The sequence below is a fragment of the Anabrus simplex genome, chromosome 8, assembly GCF_040414725.1.
Source record: "Anabrus simplex isolate iqAnaSimp1 chromosome 8, ASM4041472v1, whole genome shotgun sequence".
NCBI lineage: Eukaryota > Metazoa > Arthropoda > Insecta > Orthoptera > Tettigoniidae > Anabrus > Anabrus simplex.
This window is the reverse complement of record NC_090272.1, coordinates 15,324,222-15,351,503: the sequence shown is the minus strand read 5'-3', so window position 1 is coordinate 15,351,503 and position 27,282 is coordinate 15,324,222. Positions and strand designations below refer to the sequence as shown.

Genomic DNA, 27,282 nt, shown 5'->3' with positions numbered 1-27,282 from the left:
GTAGAGCAGATCCATGAGCAAGCCCAAGATGAGAACATACCGAAGATGCAAACATCTATGATGTGTCCTGGATCTGTATCTGCAGGTAGTTTGAGCATAGCTCAATGTCCGTAGAGACAGAATTGAAGATTTCTGCATCGAATCAACAGATTTCATGTCGGCAGACCTCCTTGCAACAGTGCATATTACAAGGAAAGGAAGACGGTGAGGAATGAAGCCAAAATAGCAGCTGGAACTTGGACGGAGAAGAAGGCAAGGAACAGGGATCGGCGGGAAGCTATCCCTTCCACAATGCCCAAAAGGCCAAGGTTGGGGGATAGTACGCCATAAAGTTCGGCTACAAAACCGCCTGCCAAGAAACAGAAAGAAGAGACGGTCATGTCCTTTTCGGAAAAACTAACTTCAATCAAGGTAGCAATAATACCTAAAACCTTTCCAGACGGGAAACTGAAAGAGGAAGACATGAAGGAACTATCACCTGCTCTGAAAGCGCATATGAAACCACTGTTGGACGGATGCCTTCCAGGCTTCCTCGAGTCTCCAAGGCTGGAAAGTGGAGCAGTGGTACTGATCTGTGCAAATCCAGAGAACTAAAAGCTGGCTGGAATGGGTGGATTAGAATAAAAACTTTGTTATTACAAATACCCTACATGTGTTAAGACCCCAACTAGTATATGGTTCCAGTGTATGGGACCCTCACCAAGATTACTTGATTCAAGAACTGGAGAAAATCCAAAAAAAGAAGCAGCTCGATTTGTTCTGGGTGATTTCCGACAAAAGAGTAGCGTTACAAAAAAAAATGTTGCAAAGTTTGGGTTGGGAAGAATTGGGAGACTGCCCTAAATGCAGATCAGTGTTGATTGATTGGGTGATACGGTGGTGCTCGACTAGGTGGTATATGATCACAAAGTTTATACAAGGAGTAATTTTAATACCACCTATTCAATACAAATTTATTCCACTATAGTGTGGTTAAATACACATGGAAATTATCAGAAATTTGAAGTACATGTTTCGCCCACTGTTTATTGGGCATCATCAGCTTCAATCAATCTTAAAACACACATATGTAAAAAATTGATGAATATTTACAAGTGTTACTGTGGATGCAAAATGTTTACAGTAAAAAAAAAAGTATTAAAACAGAAATTATACTAAAATCACTTTGAAAAAATGATGTGTTCATCTAAAAGTAATAGTCATATTGTTTTTAAAAAATAGTCCATGTCTGACACTGAAATGGATCTTCTTGATGAGAAGTTTAAGCAATATATATTACACTAGGAAAACAGAATTTCAAAAATAAGGCGTCAACAGGATAAGAACAAAACGGTTGAAAGATGCAGTAAAAGTTCATATTTGAGGCCAATATTTAAAATAAGGATGAAAAGAAGTAGTTGCATTGAAGGCAGTGTAGTTTATGACGTCTTGGAAAATTGGATTAAAATAGTGGTATGTCGTGAAGTGCTGAAAAACATCGAAGAGATTGCCGTGAAACGCTGCTAAAATATTGAATAAAAGAAGGTAGGCTGGACGACAAATTCGTGTAACAGAAAATGCCTCTTGTAGACGTGGATGTCCGTAGTAGACAATGTTGTCAATTTATTCTCAAGATGTAATGTATGTCCGAATGCATCTGCAGCGTTAACTTCAAATTTCTGATAATGTGTATTTAAGCACACTATAGTGGAATAAATTTGTATTGAATAGGTGGTATTAAAATTACTCCTTGTATAAACTTTGTGATCAGCTATTTTTCAATACGGAATAATTTAATAGTAACTAAAGCAGATAAAGGTAATGCTACTGTGGTTATGGAGAAAAGTGACAACGTAAATAAAGCACAATTCTTCTTTACTAATAATAACTTTAACGCAGTAAAAAAAGATCCTACCAACAGAATACAAAGAGAGCAGCTGAAAGCTTTAATTAAGAATTTTTTATTTTATTTTTGTTTAATGACGTAGAAAAATCAAAACTGATCATCACGAATCCCAAGTTACCTACGGCGAAAGCGTTACCGAAGATTCACAAGGCGGATGTCCCCATAAGGCCCGTTATTAACTTCAGAAGTAGTCCGACGTATAAAATATCCCAATTTATTCACAATTTTCTTAAAACACATTATTCCTTTCAAGCTAACACGTCAGTTAAAAATTCCCTGGAATTCTGCAATAGAATAAAAAAATCTCACGTTACCGAAACATTACACCCTTCACTCTTTTGACATAGAAAATATGTACGCGAATGTACCCGTCAATAAAACCATCGAAATAGTAAAAAACAATCTTTCCAAATTCAGTAAATTGACTATAGGGGAGATAGAAGAGTTTATTCAGATTCTCAAGTTTACATTAAATAATGGCTTCTTTACTTTTAACAACGTCATATACCAACAGAAGGGTCTTCCTATGGGGTCACCGGCCTCGGGAATCCTCGCTGATATTTACGTAGATTTCCTCGAATACACTCACATTATAGGTAAAATTAATGGGATCAAACATTGGACTCGGTATGTGGATGATACTTTTATTATCCTAGATTCTCACATTACTGACAGCAACACCGTTCTTGAATTACTTAATAACCTGGAACCACACAAAGTTTACGATAGAATCCGAGAACAACAATTCCCTTAATTATCTCGATTTAACTATTACTCGCAATCAGAATAAAACCATTTCTTTTAATATTTACAGGAAGCCCACTCACACAGTAAACACAATCCATCAAACTTCTCTACATCCAGGGACACAGAAGAAGACAGCTTACAATAGTATGATTTTCAGAGCTCTTAATGTTCCTTTATCCCGTAAGAATTTTAGAAAGGAAATCAACACCATTTATGCAATAGCCGAAGGTAATGGTTTCAGTAAAGCTTTCGTGAATAAAATTCTCAATAAATTTAGAAATAGACCCAAGACCACCTTAGAAAAACAATCTTTCCATAAAGAGAAGTTCACCACATTTACCTTTAATAATAATAATAATAATAATAATATATATCCTATTTCAAACATCTTTAAAAAGCACAAGTTAAAAGTAGCTTTCAAGACCGTTCACACCAATACAAAAATGTTTTTTAATTCTCATATTGTCAACAGCAAAAAAAATTTCTAACTCTGGAATATACAAATTAAAATGCCAATCATGTCTTTCAACGTATATTGGGCAAACAGGCCGCAGTTTCAATGTAAGATACTCCGAACATCTTAATGCCCTAAAGTATAATCGCTACTCAGCCATGAGCGAACATTGTAGAGAGAAAAATCATAAATACACAACACTTGATCAAGATTTAAAGATCCTGCATTACGAACAGAAAGGTCCCTTACTTAATATACTAGAGAATATATATATAGATATCGACCAATATAACAATCCCGTCTATAACTTAAATGAAATCAACGAAAAGAAAAATATTTTATTGGAAACCTTTGTCCCGCTCATCTGCGAACAGTTCATTAATAAAAAAGAGTTTCACTACCGACATTCTAGAACAAGACCCGCCCTTCCACCCTCCTTCCACGAATCACAACGTCCCTCCCTCCCTGCCCCTCCCCCTCCATTACCCCTCCCAACCACATCGACACAGATACACAGTAAGCCACACACAGGCTTAGTTGTCAATGTGACTTGAGACCGACAAGGTTATCTCCATTTGAGACGACAACTTTTAGTTACAAATAAGTCATATGAGTTTTCTTTTCGTACATCATTTTTAACTTGTTCTTCATCCACTCATACATTCCTTTTTTCTCATTACAGATGTTACACGTTTTATTCGTAGTATTGACGGTCTCACTACACTCCTCAGCATAATGTTTTATTTAACAGCCAGCAAGATCTATTAGACAAGAGGCCTTTGCACCTCAATGTGTTTTTAACTCACTTATCATGATCACTGTCACTTCACATCATTACGTTTTTTAATTTGTTTGTATATTATGTAACAATCGTTTTACTACTGAAGATGGCCTTGAGATTAGGCTGAAACATGTATAGACTTTGTTTCATCTAACAGATGACTTGAATTGTATTGATAGGAGGATTTTATAAATATTTTCTTTTGTAAAGTGACAAGAATAGTGGTATGTAATAGGTGGTATATTCCGAGCTGTCAGCGGAGAGATGGCGTAGAATGACATTAGTAAATGAATAAGTTTGAGTGGAATTTGAGAGGACAATTTGGGGCAAATATTCATTCATAGGATACAAAATAAATATGATCAATCGGATCATCAATAAAGTAAAACAAATGTTAGCAACTAATCTTACTCCCGAAAAAACTAAGAAGTTAAAATCGCCAACATTTACATTCACTAATCCAGCCATTTATCAAATAACTAATCCTATTAACCCTCTTAGTGCCAGGCCCGGTTGCTCACAGTATGCCAAGAGTGCCAGACAGATTTAGAGAATTTTGCACGTTCTCACTCTCTGGACTATATAGTTCACAAATATTATGACTATGACTTGAAATTGTTATTAAATGTTAATAAGAAGACATTCTTACTGCTGAACTAAATTACAGCACTAAAATGCTCTTGGGTATTTTGAAGAAAATATTTTCCAAGCAATTTTAAAACACCAAAAATTAAAAATCAAAAACAAAACAGAAAAAAACGACCAAAAAACAGAAAATTCAACTCAACGGTAAATATTGATGACTTCTTTGAAATGTCCTATTTTAGATGAATAAACATGTATTTACATTTTTATCTTCAGTAGTTTAAGAGTTATGTACAATGGTATCGTAATATACAATTGGCATGTTCAACAATGGGATCGAACGTCGCACATGGGTTGTAGTCAGGGTGGCCAGATGGTGATAGATTATCATTGTTCACAAGATGAAAGAATCTCAAGATCAATTGAAATCTGTTTCTTGAAAATATATTTCCAAACCATGGAATATAAAAGGAGTTTTTGACCCAATAAGAAAATATGCTCGGCCTTCTAGTTAAACCCATTTTCAACAAAAAAGATATGAAAGTCTTTATTTCAGTCAGTGTAACCAGGCGCCACTGCTGTGCTCTGGCATTTGGTAACAAGACATGATTTCTTATATCTGCTTTTGTCTGTAGTTATGAGATTCAATAATTGAGCCGTGAAAAATAAAATAAAAATACGCTATAGGTTTGCATCTGATGAAGGGGCGTGTCCCGGGCCAGGAGTATCATAATAATCAGGTTAGGGTTAGTATTTTGAATGTTGACCTAATTGAATTTCACGGAAAACAGGAAATTGTTGCTGTTGGATATTGTTACAGCCGTCATCACCATCGTACTGTCACTCAGACTGTCATTACCACTTTCAATGTTTACACTCGGACAATGAGCACGTGGTTGAGTGTTTAAGAAAAACTCGCCGTTATCACTCCCAATAACACTTTCACTTTCCCCTTCCTCACTTGTTTGAGGAATGAATTCCTCATCAGAGTCTTCATCATCCTCTTCTTCACTAAAAATTATTAAGATATAAAGCCAGTTCGTCATCGTTAACAAAATAACTTCTGCCGCTAGTCGCCATTTTATTAACACAGCATGGAGATCATACGTCGTAGATGAACATGAACTTTAGAAATTAAATGCATGATAACGAATAAATTTACGCACTATATACAGGCGTAGTTAAAATATAATGCCAATTCTCTATGGACTCGACACATAAGATGTTGTAATCTATAATCTTCATTTCCGTATTGACGAATAGCACAATTAAAAATAGGAGAAGATTCCCACCAATCAATACCTATTTATTGCATATATTAAGCTACAGGACCGGTTTCGACCTCATATACAAGGTCATCTTCAGCTGAACCATACATACATATTTATATAATGAAGCTTTGATTAAGATTGTGTTGTTAAAGGAATGCTATATGATGATGTACATTTAGTCACATACAAATGGGGCATGTCTTAGCGTGAACTGGCGTATATGTCATTTTGTACAATATTGCAACTGTATGTCTAAAATATTATGTTGAAGGTCTTAAAATTAATGTATAAAATATGTCTTTACTTAAACTAATATATATATATATATATATATATATATATATATATATATATATATATATATATGTACAAGATAAATACAATATATAAAAAAACACTTCATGCATATGAACATTCGTTTTTGCTTGTTGGTCAACACATCGACTAACTTCCGTATTTAAGTCTTATTTACAGTTGTACACTTCAGCTGCTATTCTTGGAGTTTGTAAAAGTGCATGGGTAAAAGATTTTGCCTTCCTGTGTATATGTGGGATAAAACACTTTCAATTTTAAAAAAAGTGCCAAATGTATGAATGAAATTCAACTAAAATATGTTCAGCTCTGCTGTGTGTACTGCCTCTTTATTGGAACCAATTCATGTTGTTCTGTGGCGTCCGTAAATTTGGATGACATTGGGTTCAAAGTAGTGGCTCCTTTCCCATTTGTAGCTGTGCAATGATGTTATGTTTATCTGTGGAAAATAAGATTGAGTTATAAGTGATATCGTGTTGGAGGAATGTCTAAGGGTTATGTGTGTGAATTGGAATATGTACTTACTGTTGTTGGTGTAGCTGAGTTGTGTTTGACGTGCGAGCTTGTAATGTACTACTTCGTGTTCTTCTTGGGCTCATACTAGCTGCTGTGAGGAGAAGGGAACGAGGGGTAGGGAGAGTTGTTGTTGTGGGGGTAGGGGTGGAGCTGGGTGTGTTGTTTGGTGTTTTTCTGTTGCGTGTCGTGTTCTGTTTATCGATTAACTTAAGGTAAGGGTTTTTTAGGGCGGGGATAACTGTATTGAAGATGATGTTAGTTTTTTCTGTGATTTCATTTATGTTTGTAATTTGGATTGGTGTACTGATCTAGAGTGATGTATAATTCTTCTGTTATGTTGAGCAGGGGTCTTTGGGGTTTATGTTTAGGATTTGCATATCGTTATCGATGTTTGTAAAACTGTGTTTATAGTCTGCGACATGTTGTCCTATTGAGGAAAAATGATTGTGTTTCACCGCGTTTATGTGTTCGTTATATCGGGTTAGAAAGTTTCTACCGGTACGTCCGATATAGCTTGTCTCGCAGTTATTACATTTGATACGGTATACCCCCGAGTGGTTGTATTTGTTGTTGCTTTTGATTGTCCTGACGTTGTGTATGATGTTGGTACTATTGTGTGTACTGTAGTTCTGTATGCTATTCTTAAGTTATGTTTTTTAAAAATGTTAGTTATGGGGTATATGTGTACATTATTGAAAGTGAATAGTGCATAATCTTTCTTGGATTCGTTTACTTTTGTTAGTTTGGTTTTGGGTTGGGATTTTATTTTGTGAATGATTTTGTTGACCATTTCTTTTTTGAATCCACTGTTTTTAGCTATGTCATGAATTAATTGTAATTCTTTGTTTAGATCTTCTTTTGTTAACGGTATATTGAATGCTCTGTGTATCATACTATAGTAGGCTGCTTTTTTGTGTATGTTGGGGTGAACGGAATCCATTTTAATTGTATTTGAGGTATGCGTGGGTTTTCTGTATATTCTGTAAGAATGCAATTTTACAAACTCCAAGAATAGCAGCTGAAGTGTACAACTGTAAGACTTAAATACAGAAGTTAGTCGATGTATTGACCAACAAGCAAGAACGAATGTTCATATGCATGAAGTGTTTTTTTATATATTGTATTTATCTTGTACATATATATATATTAGTTTAAGTAAAGACATATTTTATACATTAATTTTAAGACCTTCAACATAATATTTTAGACATACAGTTGCAATATTATACAAAATGACATATACGCCAGTTCACGCTAAGACATGCCCCATTTGTATGTGACTAAATGTACATCATCATCATCATATAGCATTCCTTTAACACAATCTTAATAAAAGCTTCATTATATAAATATGTATGTATGGTTCAGCTGAAGATGACCTTGTATATGAGGTCGAAACCGGTCCTGTAGCTTAATATATGCAATAAATAAGTATTGATCGGTGGAAATCTTCTCCTATTTTTAATTGTACATAAGATGTTGCGATCTAACGGCCCAAGTTGTACTAACTCGTATAGAATTGCGCGCTATCCAAACGACAATATATCGTGGTTGGCACTTTACGCGTACATACGAAACAACAATATATCGTTGTCTGGCTCTCTACGTGTTAAAAACCGGGAAGTTAATATAGTGTTCAAAACACAAAATACAAACAGAATTTTTTTTTTCAACCACAATACAGTAGAACCTCGATAATTCGAAATCGGTTAATACAAAATCCCGCCTAATTTGAAGAAGCACTCGTTCCCGGAAACATGAGATACAGTTTTGCATGTTATTTATGTTGTTTAATTGGAAATACGGATAATTCATAATTCGAAGTACAATGTCGGCCCAATTACCGAAATTCAGACTTTTAATTCGAAACAGCCTTTACAGTTTAAAACAATACTATGTTATAGAGTAATTTCAACTTGAAATGTATTCGCGTCATAATAGAATGTGTTCCCGAACGTGGAGGGGTAGCTTTCCGCACTTACACTCACTTCGGTGGGTCTACAGTGCGCTTCATGATTGCTAAGTTGAATGAAATCAGAATTCTTTTGTATTCAACCTTTTAAGGAACGCCATAATATCACACAACAGGCAGTGTGCGGAAAAACGGAATCCGCGAACAATGGCGATGTTGACAGTTGACGAAAAAATGTGACTCATATAATAAATTAGTAGGCACCGAACAATATTGTCATTGCCGACGAAGCTACATTGCTTTATTTTAATGCAAGCCTAAACGGTCTTATGGTTTTAAAGGATGAAAGTGCCAGCCGGGGAATCGTATAAAGGTCGGGGATGGGGGTCATTGTAGTGCGTTGCAATTCACAAGGAAGCAAGAAACTTTATCCCCTCGTCATAGAAAAGTTCGATAAGCCACAATGTTTTAAGGACGTCGGGCACTTTCCATGCCAGTACAAACCATGAATCAAGGTTAACTGCATACAGTAACGGACCTTAGAACATTTTGTAACGCGGCAAGAGTTGGTACTTCTGAATTGCGAATTGACGGTTAATTCGAAATCACGTAATTCAAAGTCCGATTTTTTAGTCTCAACGACTTCTCGAATGAACGAGGTTTTACTGTAGTATAAATTCTAACAATAACCCTTATCTACATTCTGGCATCTATAGATTAACATGTGTGAAGTGTAAATGTTCTTATGGTGACCAAACTGGACGTAGCTTTCTCACAAGATACCAGAACACGTTAACGCTGCAAAACACAACAAACAATCTGCGATGAGTGCTCACATGAAAGAATCAGGCCACTATTTTACAACTATAGAAAAAGACCTAAAAATGATCAAAAAGATAGAAAAGGGAAAATTAATGACAGAATTAGATAATATCTATATCCGTTTAGACCAGGGGCCTGTTCCACGAACGAACTTTGCAATTTTTCAACTTTGCACTTTTCAATTCTTGCAAAAGTCTTTCTGTTCCACCATGAACTAGGTTGTACTTTTCAATTTCTTCGCAAAGTGAAAAGTCTTTGCGAATGAGTGATCCGATCGAGTTTATTCCATGAGCAAACTGTATAGGCCCAATACTGTATGATTTTAATGCTTTACTTTTCGCGGCGAACTTGGCCGTATACTTGTCATACCGTTGAAGTTTTTATCATGGGAAAGAAATGTTATTACAAGAAGCTGGCTGTGCTGGAAGTTGTCAAGGAGAAACATGACATCCTTTTTTGATAACTTTAAAGATAACCTCTAAAATGATGACACACATCAATGTTAACGAGAGTAGGCCGCCGTCAACACATCCACACACAGAAGGAAATTCACCCTTCATTAGAAATACCGTCGCTATATTAAGTGGATTATCAAGCCAACGTACTGTTAGGAAATATTACATTCACTATAACATCTATGACTTTGGAAACAGTTCAGCAAATAATTGATTTTGATGTCTCAGGCATTGCTGCTACACTGTGCAGTACCATTTACTAACCAATGTAAGCATATAAGAATTTGTTCTTTTTTGGAAAGGAATTGACTTCTTTTTGTTGCATGTTTCAATAAATGATCGATCATTTCATGAATATAGTCAGTCTATGTTGGGGTAATACAAAATCATTTGCGAAATTATGTCGAAGTGAGGTCATGAAAATTAAACCTGTCTTTGTACGTCCTCTTATTGGATTCTTCATCACTGTCCTCACTTGATGCTAACAAAAGCTCACGTCGTAACGTGTTTATATCACTGATGATGATGATGAAGATGCTTGTTGTTTTAAGGGGCCTAACATCGAAGGTCATCGGCCCCGTTTATATCACTAAACCAAATTCTACGCCGAGAAACTAGTGTGCATACTTGTTAATTAACATATGAAAAGGGAATCATCTCTTTGCAAGATTTATGAAAACTTTTCACTTCATTTCTTTGCAATTTGCATTTCTGTACCAATGGAGGAACATAAGAGACTTGAAAAGTGAAAAGATTCCTAACTTTTCACTTTTCATTTTTCACTTTGCAAGCTAAATCTGAAAAGTGATGGTGGAACAAAATCTGAACTGAAAAGTGCAAAGTGAAAAGTTGCAAAGTTCATTCGTGGAATAGGCCCCAGCATTTCAATAAAGAAAAAATTTCAAATGACAAAATCGAAATAAGAAATCCTTTACACGAACAATTACCTAACTTTTACAAACGCTTAATCTAGAAAAAAGCAGTTTTGCCAAAGTTTTCATCCCCAAAACAAATAATAATCATGGAACATTAAAGAACACAACCCCTCCCTATGACTCTACTAGACATTCCCCTTCCAAAACCACACCTACTAACAGTTCTCCTCCTACCCCTTCTCCTTCCCCTCAACTCCTACCACCTCACTCATACAACACAAGGAGTAGACGCAGAACAGCAAGCAGTCGCCATACAACATTAGTTAACACCAAACTGTCAAACGTCCGTTTAGGGGTAAGTAAAGTTCGAGAAGTACGCATTTAACTAGCAACACAACTTCTGATTACTTACAAGATTCCTTTTCTTGTTACAGAATTACAACAAGATAAACTACTTAACAACTTTTAACCATGATCGTCGATTTACATCCCTTTCAATCATACCTTTTTAAATCTGCAATTTCAACGTATGGTCACCGACGTCAACAAGAGCTATTCAACAGCACTCGCCGTGGTCAAATGACAACAAGATTTTTTAATCTTTATAGAATTATCCTTAAAGGATTTAAAACTTTCACCAGACCTCATTGCAAAGAAATTTTCAAATTTAGTTCTTAAAATTGAATTTCAAGTCTTTCTAATATGTTAAGACGTGCTACTTTTTGAAGTATTTTAAAACAACTCATTCTACCACAATTTTAATGTCTCACCTACTAAACCCAAGTTATTAAGACATGTCACCAAAGATTCTGGATTTTATGATACCCTAGTAAATTAAGTTTGAGTTTATGAAATAATGTTTAAATAATTCTTGAGTCATTGTTTACAAACGTAACCATTCTTCGAGATTCAGATTTGGTTGATCCTGTCACAAGTTCAAATCGATGAGATCTTTGAGCTTTATAGACTCTTATCCTTAAAAGATATAACTTTTTTTTAAACCAAATCTCATTAACAAAGAAACTTTCAAATTTAGTTCTTAAAATTGAATTTTACATATTTCAAAGATGTCAAACATGCTACTTATTTTAAGTATTTTAGAATAACTCATTCTACCACAATTATAATGTATATCTCCTACTAACTCAATGTTATTAAGGCATGATCAAGGTTTATGTATTTTATGATATTCTAATAGAGTAGATTTAAGTTCGTGAAAAAATGTTTCGATAGTTCTGGAGTCATTGTTTACGAACATAACCATTCTTCGAGATTCAGATGCGGCTGATGATGCTCTGTAAGGGAGCGAAACATGTCCCACAAATAACTTATCAATCAATGAAGATATTTTAAATGTGACAACATTGTATTGAACAGGTGGATTAGAATAAAAACTTTGTTATTAAAAATAACACATTTCAATATGGATTAAAACATGAGATTAGTCACTTGCACATGTAGGGTATGTTATATATGCCCTCTCCTTTACATCCTTACTACCATAGAGTTAGTAAATGATTCACTAGAGGTAGCATTGGTGCCACCGTCTACGAGAGAATCAGTGTAGCGAGCGGAGCATGTTGAAATCGCAGCTGTTTGGCAAAAAGCTCTTTCCGCCGTACTCAACAATGTTAAATCGGGGCCTTTTAAATCTGTGTGGATATACATAAGGTTTAAAATTCTTATATGTAAATATTCTCAGATACTACAGTGTACTTGTGATGCTTCTCTCCAGTAAAAAAAGAAAGCCCAAAAAGCATGAATACAGGATTAAATGCGTAATAAAAGAGGACGGTGTTCAGGTGCAGTTAGGTAACAAAAATCAAGTCTTGTAACAACATACGTTTAGAAGGAGGGCTCGTATATTTTGCCATTTTTTGTGTAAATGACCAGAAATTTGATATAATTCTACCCAACGACCGAAAACGTCCTCTCTCGTACGAAGCGGATGAGCGAGTTCTTAGACCAAAAAACGTTGGCGAGATTTTGGGGTAAAGTAGACAAAATATTATCATCGCCGAATTAGACCCTGGCTTTCTGAGCGCAAGTTGGCAGGTTCGAGCCTGGCTCGGTCCGGTGATACTTGAAGGTGCTCAAATAAGTCAGCCTCTTGTAGCACATGAAAGAACTCCCGTTGGGAAAAAATTCTGACACCTCAGCGTCTCCGAAAACCGTGCAAGTACGTAGTGGGACGTAAAGCCATTTTTATTATTATTATTATTGTCGATGTTTTCTAGATGTCATTACAAGTGGAAATATGACACTCGGTTGCGGTTTCAGCCTATTATGGAGTTTTTATTTAGCCTTTCCTGAAATGTATGATGTGCTTTAAGATTTTAACTTGTAAAACGATTTCCGTTAATGGAAAGGGAGAGTGGTAAATTATATGATTGAAGAGAATTGAAAAAATACTTGCAATATATTTTACAATTTGATTTACATCGCACTGACACAGATAGGCCTTACGGCGATGATGGGTTAGGAAAGGGAAGGAAGCACCCGTGGGCTTAATTAAGGTACAGCCCCAGCATTTGCCTGGTGTGAAAATGGGAAACCACAGAAAACCATCTTCGGGGCTGCCGACAGTGGGGTTTGAACCCACCATTTCTGGCAAGCAAGCTTACAGCTGCGTGGCCCTAACCGCACCGCCAACTCGTTCAGTCAATAATACATTATGCTTGTATATAGTCCTATGTGATATTTAAAGGAATAATAATATTGACGAAAGTAAAGGACTCAGATGTTCACACGGTGTGGCACATCTAGTCTCTAAATTGTAAAATGTGGGAAGGTATGAATGAGGACTGCTACACGTACTGAATGAAGGGAAAGCAACAAACTGTATATACAGAAAATATATTCAATAGCTTTTAATAGGCCTACTATAAATACACGCAAAAAGTGAAAAATGGACCACAATTCCAGGCTATCATGCACATCTTTCCTTATTTTCTTTTTTGTACCATGACTATGTACGATGACTGTAGGAGAGGAAAGGGCTAGGAATGGGAAGAAAATGACTGAGGCCTTAATTAAGGTACAGCTCCAGCATTTGCCTGGTGTGAGAATTGGAAACCGTCTTCAGGGCTTCCGACAGTGGGGTTCAAACCCACTATCTCCTGAATGTTAACTGACAGCTACGTGACCTAAAGCCTGCAGCCATTCGCGCGGTATCATGCACATGGCCATTCAGTGAAAGGAAAATGTCATCCCTTATATTTCGTAAAACATTAATTACAGTCTTCAAGGTAAGATCAAAGGAATCTCATTCACACACCGACAGGGGAATCAATCGCGAAGTCAGCCCAAGTAGGCCAATTCACGTGACGAGTGTCATGCAAGTATTACTTTATACATACGGAAATGAATTTCAAGAAAAATACCTGTGAAATGATATGCTATGGTACTTTGTGAACCTTTCTACGCAGCAATAAGCTGCACAGGAGACCGACATTTTCCTTCAAAGAAGTATATACTTCAATTTATCGGGAAACTCCATTAGTGACAGTGCAAAACAATCCAGCTTTTACCAAACAGCGTGCTCGTTCAACTTCGCACGCGACTGTAGCGCCAATGCTACCTCTAGTGTTTCATTTACTAACTCTCTGCTTACTACAACCCCTAAACACCCTCATAATCATGTGCAGAGATCTGTACCCTTTATTTACAATCCCATTTATGTGATACCCCAATGAAGATATTTCCTTATATTAACACCTAGATACTTACAATGATCCCCAAAAGGAACTTTCACCCCATCAATGCAGTAATTAAAACTGAGAGGACTTTTCCTATTTGTGAAACTCACAACCTGACTTTTAACCCCGTTTATCACCATACCATTGCCTGATATCCATCTCATAACAGTACCAAGGTCACGTTGCAGTTGCTCACAAGCTTGTAACTTATTTATTACTCTATACAGAATAACATCATCCGCAAAAAGCCTTACCTCTGATTCCACTTGTTTACTCTATCATTTATATGCATAAGAAAACGTAAAGGTCCAATAATACTGCCTTGAGGAATTCCCCTCTTAATTATTACAGGGTCAGATAAAGCTTCGCCTACTCTAGTTCTCTGAGATCTATTTTCTAAAAATATAACAACCCATTCAGTCACTCTTTTGTCTAGTCCAACTGTGCTCATTTTTGCCAGTAGTCTCCCATGATCCACCCTATCAAATGCTTTAGACAGGTCAATCGCGATACAGTCCATTTGACCTCCTGAATCCAAGATATCGGCTATATCTTGCTGGAATCCTACAAGTTGAGCTTCAGTGGAATAACCTTTCCTAAAAACGAACTGCCTTCTATCAAACCAATTATTAATTTTGCAACCATGACTAATATAATCAGAAAGAATGCCTTCCCAAAGCTTACATGCAACGCATGTCAAACTTACTGGCCTGTAATTTTCAGATTTATGTCTATCATCCGTTCCTTTATATACAGGGGCTACTATAGAACTCTCCATTCATTTGGTATAGCTCCTTCATACAAACAATAATCAAATAAGTAATTCAGATATGGTACTATATCCCGACCCATTACCTTTATTATATCCCCAGAAATCTTATCAATTCCAGCCGCTTTTCTAGTTTTCAACTTTTGTATCTTATAGTAAATGTCATTGTTATCATAGGTAAATTGTAATACTTCTTTAGCATTAGTCTCCTCCTCTACCTGGACATTATCCTTGTAACCAACAATCTTTACATACTGCTGACTGAAGATCCTCACATACACACTCTCCTTGTTCATTAATTATTCATGGAATGTCCTTCTTGGAACTTGTTTCTGCCTTAAAATACCCATACATACCTCTCTAGCATGTGTGGGCGAGGCCTCCACTTCCATGCCTTGACTTGGGCTAGTAACAAGATGATATATTTATTATTCATGCCATTTATGGCAAGTTAAAGAAAATTCAAAAAAATCATCTGTTGCCAAGAAAAAATAAAACTTACCATGTTTTTGTATATACTGTGGTCTTGCTTGTTTCTAAATTATAAAAGTATCGAAAGTTGTTTAGATCTTTTTGTCTAACTTTGTTGTATGTCTATCCCTTTGTCCCGTTTTCTGATACGGGGTCGAGGGTGAGGTGTTCTTATTCAAAGTCAGTTGACTAACTCTGGGCACCAATGAATAATAATGGAATAGCAAGCAGACCTGCATATGATGATGATGATAAATCACTAGTTGTATACCAAGGTTGTTCAGGAATAAAATACTCTCAATGACTAAGCACTACAAATATCATATTTCTCCTCCAAGCACTGAGAAGCATACCTTTTGTATGTATTAAGTAGTATGTACTATTTTTAATTTTTCTTAATATTATTGTGTTTTTTTTTTTTTTTTTTTTTTTTTTTTTGCTAGTGGCTTTACGTCGCACTGACAAAGATAGGTCTGATGGTGACGATGGGATAGAAAAGGCCTAGGAGTTGGCAAGAAGCGGCCGTGGCCTTAATTAAGGTACAGCCCAGCATTTGCCTCGTGTGAAAATGGGAAACCATGGAAAACCACCTTCAGGGCTGCCGACAGTGGGATTCGAATCCACTATCTCCCGGATGCAAGCTCACAGCTGCGCGCCTCTAACTTCACGGCCAACTCGTCCGGTATGTACTAATTTAGAAGAAAAGGATCACAAATAAAGCTACGGCACATCTATACATCTATACTGTAAAAATGCAATGTTTTAAGTTCTACAATGATTTTTATCGTTTAAAAGAGATAAATGAATATGAATTACAACTTTTACCTGGTTTTGGAACGGACATCATCCTGCTTCCTCTTGTCCTTGGGCTGACCAACTGGCACATGTTTTCTGCGAGCTGCAGGCTCAGGTGACTATGGGACAAATATTTATACCTCAATCATAATAATAATAATAATAATAATAATAATAATAATAATAATAATAATAATAATAATAATAATAATAATAATAATAATAACAATAATAATAAATATTCAGCAAATTAGAGCAGCATATAGTTTTGGTACAAGATATAATAGGATCCTAGGGCTCCTTTCACAGTATTAACCAACCCATCAAAGTATACACAGCGAAATACCATGGATTCTGTTGGATTTCACACATATCAAGCATGATGTTATCTTTGTTATGATTCTCGGTAGAAATAAAACTATGTTTAGCGAGGTACAGAGAAAAGTGTTTGAAGTCTTAAGAGAGCTGTGTGAAGTTTTTACGACACTTTGAATGAACACAGTGAATGCTATTTCAAGAAATCAAAACTCTAAAACAACATTATAAACAGAGTTATTTACATAAGTTTTCCCTCAATAATACTATTTCAAATTTTATAGTGACTTTTATATAATTTACAGTACGGACATGTAACTTACTGGTAATTTTTTCGTTAGGACACTAGATGAGAGTATAGATAAATTTGACTTAAAATAAGGAAATATGATTTTTTAATTCTTTATTTATACTTTAGTACTGGCCGCATGGCCGTTGAAATTCATGTCTCTGATGTAATTTACTGCTATGTTTTTTTATCAAGTGATTCATGGTCACAGATAACCATGATTTTCATTACTTGTGAACATGAACTTCCGCTGGCGTGAAAGTTACAAATGTGGGCATCTATTATGTATGGCGAGCAAGTATCTTCTCCTGTACACTCCTGCATTCTAGTGTTGTCGGTGTAAACTATCTTGCAAGTAATCAGCTTCATTTTCCGTATCAAAATCTAATCACTAAATTTTACACTATTGAGATTCTTCCACCGTTTTGATACTTTATTTTGCTTTTTGGCAAATTTTTATTTATATGTCAACAGTACATGTTTCGTTCCTTATTTAGGAACATCCTCAGCTGTTATAGTGGCTTAGGTGAATGGTTGAGATTTTAAACACATAGATTTACAAATACATTGATTCACTTAAAAACTAAATGCGAATTAAGATAGATGATATTAAAAACAATGTGGGGTTAGTGTGTTACTGGTATGAGAGCAGATGATTACATGGTTGATTGAATTAAAACTATGTCCATTCATTAGAATAGTTGTTCAAAAAATTTTTCACTTTGTTACATTAAAAGTCTGTAATTAAAATTTTCTAAAAAATGTTTAACTTCATACCATTGTTCGAATTGTTGAAAGTTTTTCTTCCTTTCCTTCCAGGTAAGTTGTACGTTGTGTGTTTGCTTATAGTGCTTTTGACTGAGTCAAAATCTCAATTGCTAGAGAGACTCAATCAAAAGCACTATAAGCAAGCACACAACGTACAACTTACCTGGAAGGAAAGGAAGAAAAGCTTTCAACAATTCGAACAATGTTATGAAGTTAAACATTTTTTAGAAAATTTTAATTACATACAGACTTTTAATGTAACAAAGTGAAAAAATTTTTGAACAACTATTCTAATGAATGGACATAGTTTTAATTCAATCAACCATGTAATCATCTGCTCTCATACCAGTAACACACTAACCCCACATTGTTTTTAATATCATCTATCTTAATTCGCATTTAGTTTTTAAGTGAATCAATGTATTTGTAAATCTATGTGTTTAAAATCTCAACCATTCACCTAAACCACTATAACAGCTGAGGATGTTCCTAAATAAGGAACGAAACATGTACTGTTGACATATAAATAAAAATTTGCCAAAAGGCAAAATAAAGTATCAAAACGGTGGAAGAATCTCAATAGTGTAAAATTTAGTAAACTATCTAGCTGCTAGCCCCCCTCCACCGAGCGCAAAAAAAAACATTGCGACTGTGGTCTCACTTCTGGGTAGTCGCCATTAATGATTTGATTGCCCACGATGGAGGAAGGGCGCCGTGTTTCTTCCTTTGGCGTGATGATGATGGATCCTGGGTGAAGCTGGTTTTAGAGGGTTTAATCATTATTATTCCTTTAATTTACCTTGAGTGACTTCTGACAACTGCTTTTACCACCATACGTAAGTAAGGATATGATGATCAAGCAAACTTACGACTACAGCAAGATACTACACTGTATTTGTTATCCAAATCACCTTTTACTTATTCCAAGTGTGTGCCACATTCTTAGATGTAAATGTGCATCAACTAAATTCTACATTTTAACCTTGCGGTGTTTAAACGTTTTTCGGGTCAAGAAAAAACTTGCATGTAAACCACTTTTATTTACTACGGACTTGCGTTTGCTGTAACTTAACATTAATTTTTTTCCTTCTTGGAAACTGTGAATTTAATACTTAATCTTTGGTAGTGGCTTCTAGCCCTAATAAGTAGGGGTTAGCACAATATTTCGGCAGGGTTACTAACCAAGTGAGTTGCTACAAGGGTGTGGAATTTACGTTCTTATTCCATCTTAATTTTACTTTCATTTCCTTCTTAATTATTTTTAAAAATTAATTTGTTCGGTAGTTTCGTGATCCTTCGGCGTCCTGATTTTCTTTTGTCTCTTAATATGTAATTGCCTATTGTTGTTGGCGGCCGATGATTGGCCCTTTTCCTTAATTAGCCTGGCGTGTGTTCGTTGCCATGGGAATGCTAATGTTGATACAAGGAGATGCTGATTGTTAATGGATGTTGGTGGAAATGAATTGATGTCCTTGTAAAGAATTTAGTATTGTGGGTGGTTTAACCTGTTTGTTTCTTTTAATTCATTTAGGGATTTTTCTCTCCCTGCTGGCATATTTTCCTGCCCTGATACGCGGACCTTATTATTATTATTTTTGGTAAACTTACTCTTGGGAACTTGATCGTAACATTCTACCCTCCCTTGTGGGAGCTCCTTGGAATATACCCCAAAAAGTGTTTCACTATCAAAGAACATCACAATTTATGTTAAATTTCTTTCAAGGTTGGAAAAGGTATATGATGAAAGTACAAATTTTTCAAAGAAGTCTAATGCCATTTATAGGGTATCTCAGATCTGAAGAGGCATTTCAGAATTGTAGGTAGTCTTAGTTAATTAATTCATTCATTTATTTTCTTATAAACGGTCGACCGTAGATTTTTCTGGTCTGTTGAGCACTAAGCTTTTCATTTTAATTTTCTAGCGAGGATAATCTTTTTATTAAATTGTAAAAAACTTAAATTCCTTTATTAAATCTCTCTCAGATTCCAAATGAAAACTTCTTGTTTTTGAATGAGGGTAAACATTTCAAAATGATGAGCAGGTTTTCATTTCATCCACCCCACCCCCCTTGATGTTCTATCTTCCCAGATAATTGGCGCCATGAGTTTCCGCTTGTGTTTCAACATATCTGACAGAGAGGAATGAAATTACGACAACTCCCAATATCATACCTGCCAACTTTCAAAAAGAGAAATCCAGAAGATCCTAAAGCGCATGCGTCGCAGTCTCGAGACATAGTGAAAAAGGACAGCAAGGGGCAAGATTACAAACAACACTAATACAAGTCAAATACATGTTATGATCACCTCTGAAATTAAAAACTTACACAAAGTTACATCTTGGTGGGAACTCATCTGTTTTCACTTACCACCGGGAACAGTTCACACAGTACATAAAACAGCATTTTTCTGCACTTTAACCCCTCAGCGTCGCAACCATTTTAGGAGCTTCCTACCCCGCGTCCGGATGAGATTTCAACTACGCGCGACTGAAATACATTGATTCACTTAAAGCGTTACTACAAGTATAAGAGTAGCCCGATAGTCACGAAATTTTGAACTCCTGACATAATTATTTCACATTACCCTAGTAATTTAGTTTCATGTGATAGAGTTCGAAGCACTCTTCGAGACAGAGACTCACATCACACTCCTGGCAGCAGTACACCGACGCCGTCTTTTCTCCGTGTTTTGAACACACGATACGTCTCTGAGGTTTGTATTTCTCACCCTTGTGTGATAATTTCATGATAAAATGTCTTTCCTGCAACCTTGGAACTGTATTATCTGATGCGCGCCGGCCCTGAATATTTCGTTTCCCGGCCGAGCGAGCTTATTATGTAAACAAACCTTCCTCCAGCTGAACCCGATAAGATAGGCCTAACTGGTCAGTGTTTGTCCCTGTGACTTGTCTGGATATTATTAGAGATTTTAGGAATCCAAATTCACTGTTGAAAACTTCCCTCTGACCTGTATAATTATCAATAGTCTCCTACATGAAATTTCCAAGTACTGGTTCCTCCTGATCGTCACTCTCATCATTTACCACTGCATCCACCACAGCCGCATCATTTATTTCATTATCACTGTTACCAATACTGTCACTACTACTTCCGACTAAACTTTCATCTGAAATATACAATATTTCAAGCACATTACTGTCAGTCAAACCACGGCTGAGCGCGGCGCGTCACACGGACTGATGAAGCTGCAGCGAGGCCGAAAGCAGCAGGACGAAACTGAATGAGGGGAATAACATTCATGACGAAACAAACCAACTCGATACATATATCAGATAAAAGGTCGAGGCATCGTCTTTCAAGCGAGATATATACCATGAACAACTGGTTCTCGTATCGTATGACTGAAAGCAGCACTAACTGATGCCTACACAGAGCGCTCGTGGAGAGTTACGAAAATATTACAAGCCGAGAAATAAAGACAATATGATAAATATTTTACATTCTCAATGTACAAATAGAGCAAAGAACATCACGCGAAAAGACAAACTTCTCAGATCATCATTTCTTTATTTTATTACATGGGAAAGAATGGAGCAAATAGGCTTTAAAAAAGCAGAGATTACTAGTGCTCAGACTTACTTGACAAATATTTACCCTTACAAAAACAACTACATTTTAACGATCTTCATTCTTATTTTACAACACTGATAAACCCTAACATTTCTTCTTGGAAACAAAACAATTTGCAAATTCATAACTCCAAAACTCTTTGCGCTATAGCCGTAAATGCGAAACCATGCATGGGTCTATACCATGTATAGAGGTTGGCAGTTACGGAAGAAAAGAGGGTCTATACAACGTACAGAGGTCGGCGCTGAGGGGTTAAACTTGCAGGTCACAACATGAATGTCACCGACAAAATTAAACTAAACATGTACGTTTATTTACAAAATTTTGTCAAGTTCAGAGCATGCACACTATTATCTATCACAGGTTGGAGGACAGATGGAGACTAGTTGCTTTCTTTGCTTTCTTCAGAAATTCCAGAGAAAAACTACTCGAAACTACTTCTGGTTTTCAAAACAGAAATAGAATCCGGAATTTAATTCGACATTGAGGACCTACACTGATTCTGGTTCTCTTTCACCAAGCTGAACACATGTTCACACTCAGCATATGGTATAGTCAGAACAGAAAGCATTAGCCTGGATATCCTATCATACTTAGGAACACCATCAGCTCCACGAATGTTCATCAAGCGAGCCCATTTGGTGTCATCAGTCAGATTCTCACTCTCAATAGTAGCAAAGTCATCAATCTGAAGAGCTGCAAATTGGTTCTGAAACACACTCATTGCATCCTCAACTGCCTCACTGTCCTTCCTCGGCAGCAATGATGCAAATCTTCTTATAAAGAATTGTACAGAAGAAAACTGGGCATCTTCAATTTTTGAAACATCTGGAACCTTTGTATGTTTCAGTACTTCATCATTGAGAGGAAACTTGTTAATAATATAATCACATGCTGTGCAGAAGTAACCCCTGGCAGATGAAAAGAATGCTGATTTATCTCTATCATTAAGTTTCTTTACCAGGTTCAATGTATCAACGCCAATGACTAGCTCATCACTGATTCCCAATAGAATGGTACAGAATTTTTTATAAAAGGGAATTTTGATCACTTTTGGTTTAAAAAATCTGGAAAGCAGCTGCTTTAACAGGTTCGTCATTAGTTCTAGTAGTTTATGAATGTGAGGGGAAGCACTCTAAAGTGTACAATTGAGATTCTCAAATAAAGAAATGACAGCATAAAGGAAGGCACAGTATACCTTATTTAAGCCTGATGACAGAACCATAAAAAAAAAATTTCTTCACGATTTTGAATAATGTTCTTATTCTTTAGCACAGGAGTGTCAGATTTTGAGACACGTGCAAATCTTTTGGGAGCAACCAATTCTGACGACACAGTAGCTTTCCTCTTTTCACGGTCTTTGGAACTAACAGGCTCGGCTTTTGGGATCGCAAATGATGTTAAGCTAGTAGTTGATGCACACTTAGCATTATTAAGCACCTTATCATTACAGAACCCAGAAGTGGATCCCATTGCTCTAACAGCCTCTGCAGACACCTTCCTAATGATAGCCATCTTGTGCAAACATGTTTCTACATCTTCTTCGTATCCTTGTTGTGAAGCTCATGGAATTTCTCAAGGCGTTCCTTCCTCTTACAACTTTTTTCTAAATAATAGAAGATGTCGACTAATAGTTCATAAACTTTAACAGGCAAACTTTCTCAGCAACCAAGTTAATCAAATGAAATCAAATCAAAAATCAAAATCTCTTTATTTGCAAATGAGGTGTCTACCTCGGTGGCAAATGGTACACTAAAATACATTATTGTCAAGCACTAAATATTAAATTAACAAGAGAAGAAAATTTTTCCTATAATACAATATTATACAATTTACGCTAACAATGTTTTCTATTAAACACACAGCTCATCCTTAATAAATTTATATTGTTTACAAAATTCTACTTATAATATCTCCCTGTACTACTTACAAATATAGTCAACTGATATACAGTATGTGGAATTACTTCAAATGATACTATACAACTGGTATAAGATTAATATTTACATTGTATTTATTTATTTATTTACTTTTTTTTTTTACCCGTTCTGGATCCTAAGTAGCATAACAACCTGCTGCGTCTTAACCAGAGCCCCTTTTGCCACCACTTTTCAGAGTTCCTGAAGGGCCTTCACAGCTACCGTAGCGGTCCCAGGGCCCTCGAAGTCCCCACTGTACTTCACCCCTACAGGCAGTCCCCTACTTTGGCTCTCCAAACTCCTTAGACCAGGGGATGGAATTAATTTATTCACACACATTTTTTTTATTTACAATAACCTGCACTGGTCGAATGCCCTCTAACACTTCATTTATTTTCTCTGTTGCTGTTTATTCTCTTCTTGAATATCTGTACAGATTTTGGAAAAGGATCAAACACTACCCCTGGTAAACTGTTCCACTCCTTCACACCCTTCCCAATGAATGAAAATTTACCCCAATCGCTTCTGCTAAAATTCCTTCTAATTTTATATTTGTGGTCAGTCCTGCCGATATAATTATTTTCCAACTGAAGCCTCTCACGGATATCTCCCCATGCTTCTTCTCTTGTATAGGCTCTATATAATCCTATAAGTCTAGTTTTCTCCCTTCTCTTACTTAAAGTTTCCCACCCTAGTTCCTTTAACATTTCTGATACACTACTCTTTCTCCTGAAATCTCCTGTTACAAATCTTGCTGCTTTCCTCTGCACACTATCTATTTCTTTTATTAGGTATTTATGGTGAGGATCCCAAACACTGTTTGCATATTCCAATAATGGACGAACCATACTCAAGTAACTTTTTTCTTTTAATTCTTTGTTGCATCCTTTAAGTAGCCTCATTATGACATGTAATGATCTGTATGCTTTCCCAACAATGTCATTAATATGATCCTTCCAGTGCAAATTACTTTCAAATCTCACACCTAAGTATTTGCACTTGCCATCTTTTGGGATAACTACCTCATCCAAAGTATATTCAAATTCAGTTTTAAAGCTCCTGTTTGTAAAAGTTGTAACAGTTGATTTGCCTCCATTAACCTTCATATTATTTTCTTCAACCCATTGTTGGATACTTTCAAGGTCCCTTTGCAATTCTGAACAATCCTCAATGTTGTTTATTTCTCTATAAACAATTATGTCATCTGCATACAATCTTATTTTTGATGTTATATTGTTCCCTAAATCATTTGCGTATATTAAGAAAAGTAACGGACCGATTATACTACCCTGTGCAATTCCCTTCCAAACTTTCTCTTCCTGAGATACATTATTTCCTACTTTGACTTTCTGAACCCTTGAATTTAGAAATGCTTTTATCCAACGTGTAACCCTTACGTCCAATCCTATTCCCTCCAATTTCTTTAATAATATTCCATGTTCCACTCTATCAAAGGCTTTGGAAAGATCTATGGCTATGCAATCTGACTGACCTCCTGAATCCAACTGATCTGGTATGTCCTGCTGAAATCCCACCAATTGTGCCTCACAAGAAAATTTCTTTCTAAATCCATACTGGCTCCTCATAAACCAATTTTTATCATCACATATCCCTCTGATGTACTTCGATATTAAACTCTCCAGAATTTTACAAACTATACTGGTCAGGCTGATTGGTCTGTAGTTCTCTGGTTTCCTTTTATCACCCTTTCCTTTATAAATTGGTATTATTATAGATTCCTTCCATTCCTTTGGTATTACACTATTATTTATGACATAGTCAAAGAGAAATTTTAAATAAGGCACTATGTATCACCCCATTGTCTTTAATACCTCCCCAGTAATTTGATCACTTCCTGCTGCTTTTCCTTGCTGAAGCAGTTGGATTTCTCTGAAAATATCTTCGTTTGTGAATGAGAAGCTTCTTGTTTCCCCTCTGTCTCTCTCCCTCTCTATCTTCCGTTTCAGTTTCCAACTCTTGACAATCATCTACTGAATCTCTAAATTCCCTATTAAATAGGTTTGCTTTCTCAGTATCTGTTAAATAGTGTTCACCCCCTTCTCCCACCATTGTAGGAATTTGGATTCCTTTTCCTTTTTGATTCCTGTTATATGAATACAGCTTTTTCCATTTTCCTTTGTGGTCATTACCCTCTTGAAGTATGCCATTCATATAATTCTCTTTTGCTTCCTTTTTCACTCTATTCAGTTCCCTCATTAGCTGTTTTCTAGTTTCTCTACTCTCTCTACCCTCTTTGATTTTCCTGTTTACTATTCTACATTTTCTTTTTAATTTTCTTATTTCCCTTGTATAATAAACAGGGTCTGAGGTCATTTTACCCTTCTTAACAGGTACAAATCTCTTCTCTCCTTCCCAAATAATTCCTTTAAATTTAGCCCAAAGTGTATCCACGTTACTCCCTTCACTTATCCAACAACTGAATTGTGATTTAAGGTAAGTCCCAAATTCATCAACTTTAGTTTTTCTGTACAATTTCTTGTCTTGTGTAACCCTCTTATTAAGCCTTTTTGGTACGAGTCCTACATCCATTATTACAGCCTTATGGTCTCCTATTCCTTCAATTACCTCAGTTTTATCAACAATTTCCCATGGTTTAACCAAGAATACATCTAGTAAGTTATTGAGACGAGTTGGTTCTTGTACTACTTGTGTAAATCCTCCCTCCCAAATTAACTTATTTGCCAGTTTCTGTTCATGGGCTTCACTTGCAGCTCCTTTCCATTCAACTTCAGGCAAATTTAGATCTCCCCCAATTATTACCATATCATTATTATTGTTTTTACGAGTATAATCTATTATTTTTTCAAAGATTTCCATGTCTCTTTCCTCTCTTCCAGGCCTGTATGTTCCTATAATTCCCACCTCCTTCATATTATCACAAACTAATTTTATCCCTAATATTTCATCCCTTTCATCGGTAAACCATTCATGTGAACAGTAAGTTTCCTTCACCAGAATAAACACCCCCCCTCCCTTTTTATCTCCTCGGTCTCTACGATAGACTGTGTACCCTTCTGGAAATGAGCAACCCAGAACAAAGACAGATGACTGTGCTTCCCTTGATGATGGTGATGATGCTTGTTGTTTAAAGGGGCCTAACATCGAGGTCATCGGCCCCTAATGTACGAAATGAGACGAAATGAAATGGCAAATTAAAAGCCAAAAAAAATCCACGGATCACAATTCAAAACGTGAGGACAAAGAATGAATGGATGGATGGATATGAATTTAAAACGATCAGTGGAACCGATCCACAATGCCTCACATGCACAGAAGCGGGCGTAGAACAATAGTATTACTGACCAAGGGACTGCTTCTATAGCACAATACTGAATCGATGGTACTTTAGTTGAAAGAGGTCCAAAATCCAAGTCAGCGGCCCCTCGCAATGGTACTTATCACAAGAAAAGTAGATCCATGGTATTTGTCATGTTGCGGTACTAATCAAGAGTAGCGTAGACTCGCACTATTCCACACACTATGGTACCACTCACAGATATTGAAATTCGCACATGTATTACAGACCTTCGGTGTTTCATACATTGCGGCGCCATTTACAGGCAACGCAAACCTATGGTGTTCATCACCTAAGTGTACTAACCACAGGGACTCGTACTATCCCATGATGTTCCTCATATAGTGGGTACTAATCATAGGCAAGGACACTTCCTCTAAAGCATTACTTTGTCAATTTTATATTTTTCATCTAAACTGTGTTATGTGGCTGAAGATGTTGATAATATACGAAACATGTACCACTTTTGACCAATAAAAATTGCCTTAGGCAATCATTGTATCGACTAGGTGGAAAATAAATAAATACTTCATTGTGAATCTATTGAAGTGCGATACGGACCATGAAGCTGATTTTATGTAATCCCATGGTGTCGCTCATAGAATGCGACTAATCACAGGTACTGTAAAAGCCGTCATGCTAGTAATCACAAACCTATTTGGTACCAAACATAGTGGTACTACGCGCAAGTAAAAGCGACCCATGGTGTTCCCCGCAGGGTGGTACTAATTACA

At 36.2% G+C, this 27,282-nt stretch overlaps 1 protein-coding gene across 1 annotated transcript in view; it reads right to left on the bottom strand.

Moving 5' to 3' along the window:
• Positions 1-27,282, bottom strand: part of pps (protein partner of snf) — a 709,730-nt gene that overhangs the window by 263,518 nt on the left and 418,930 nt on the right. The window contains exon 12 of the mRNA XM_067153098.2: positions 16,379-16,467. Within this exon, the coding sequence (XP_067009199.2) occupies positions 16,379-16,467 (89 nt within the window). The remainder of the gene's footprint in view (positions 1-16,378; positions 16,468-27,282) is intronic.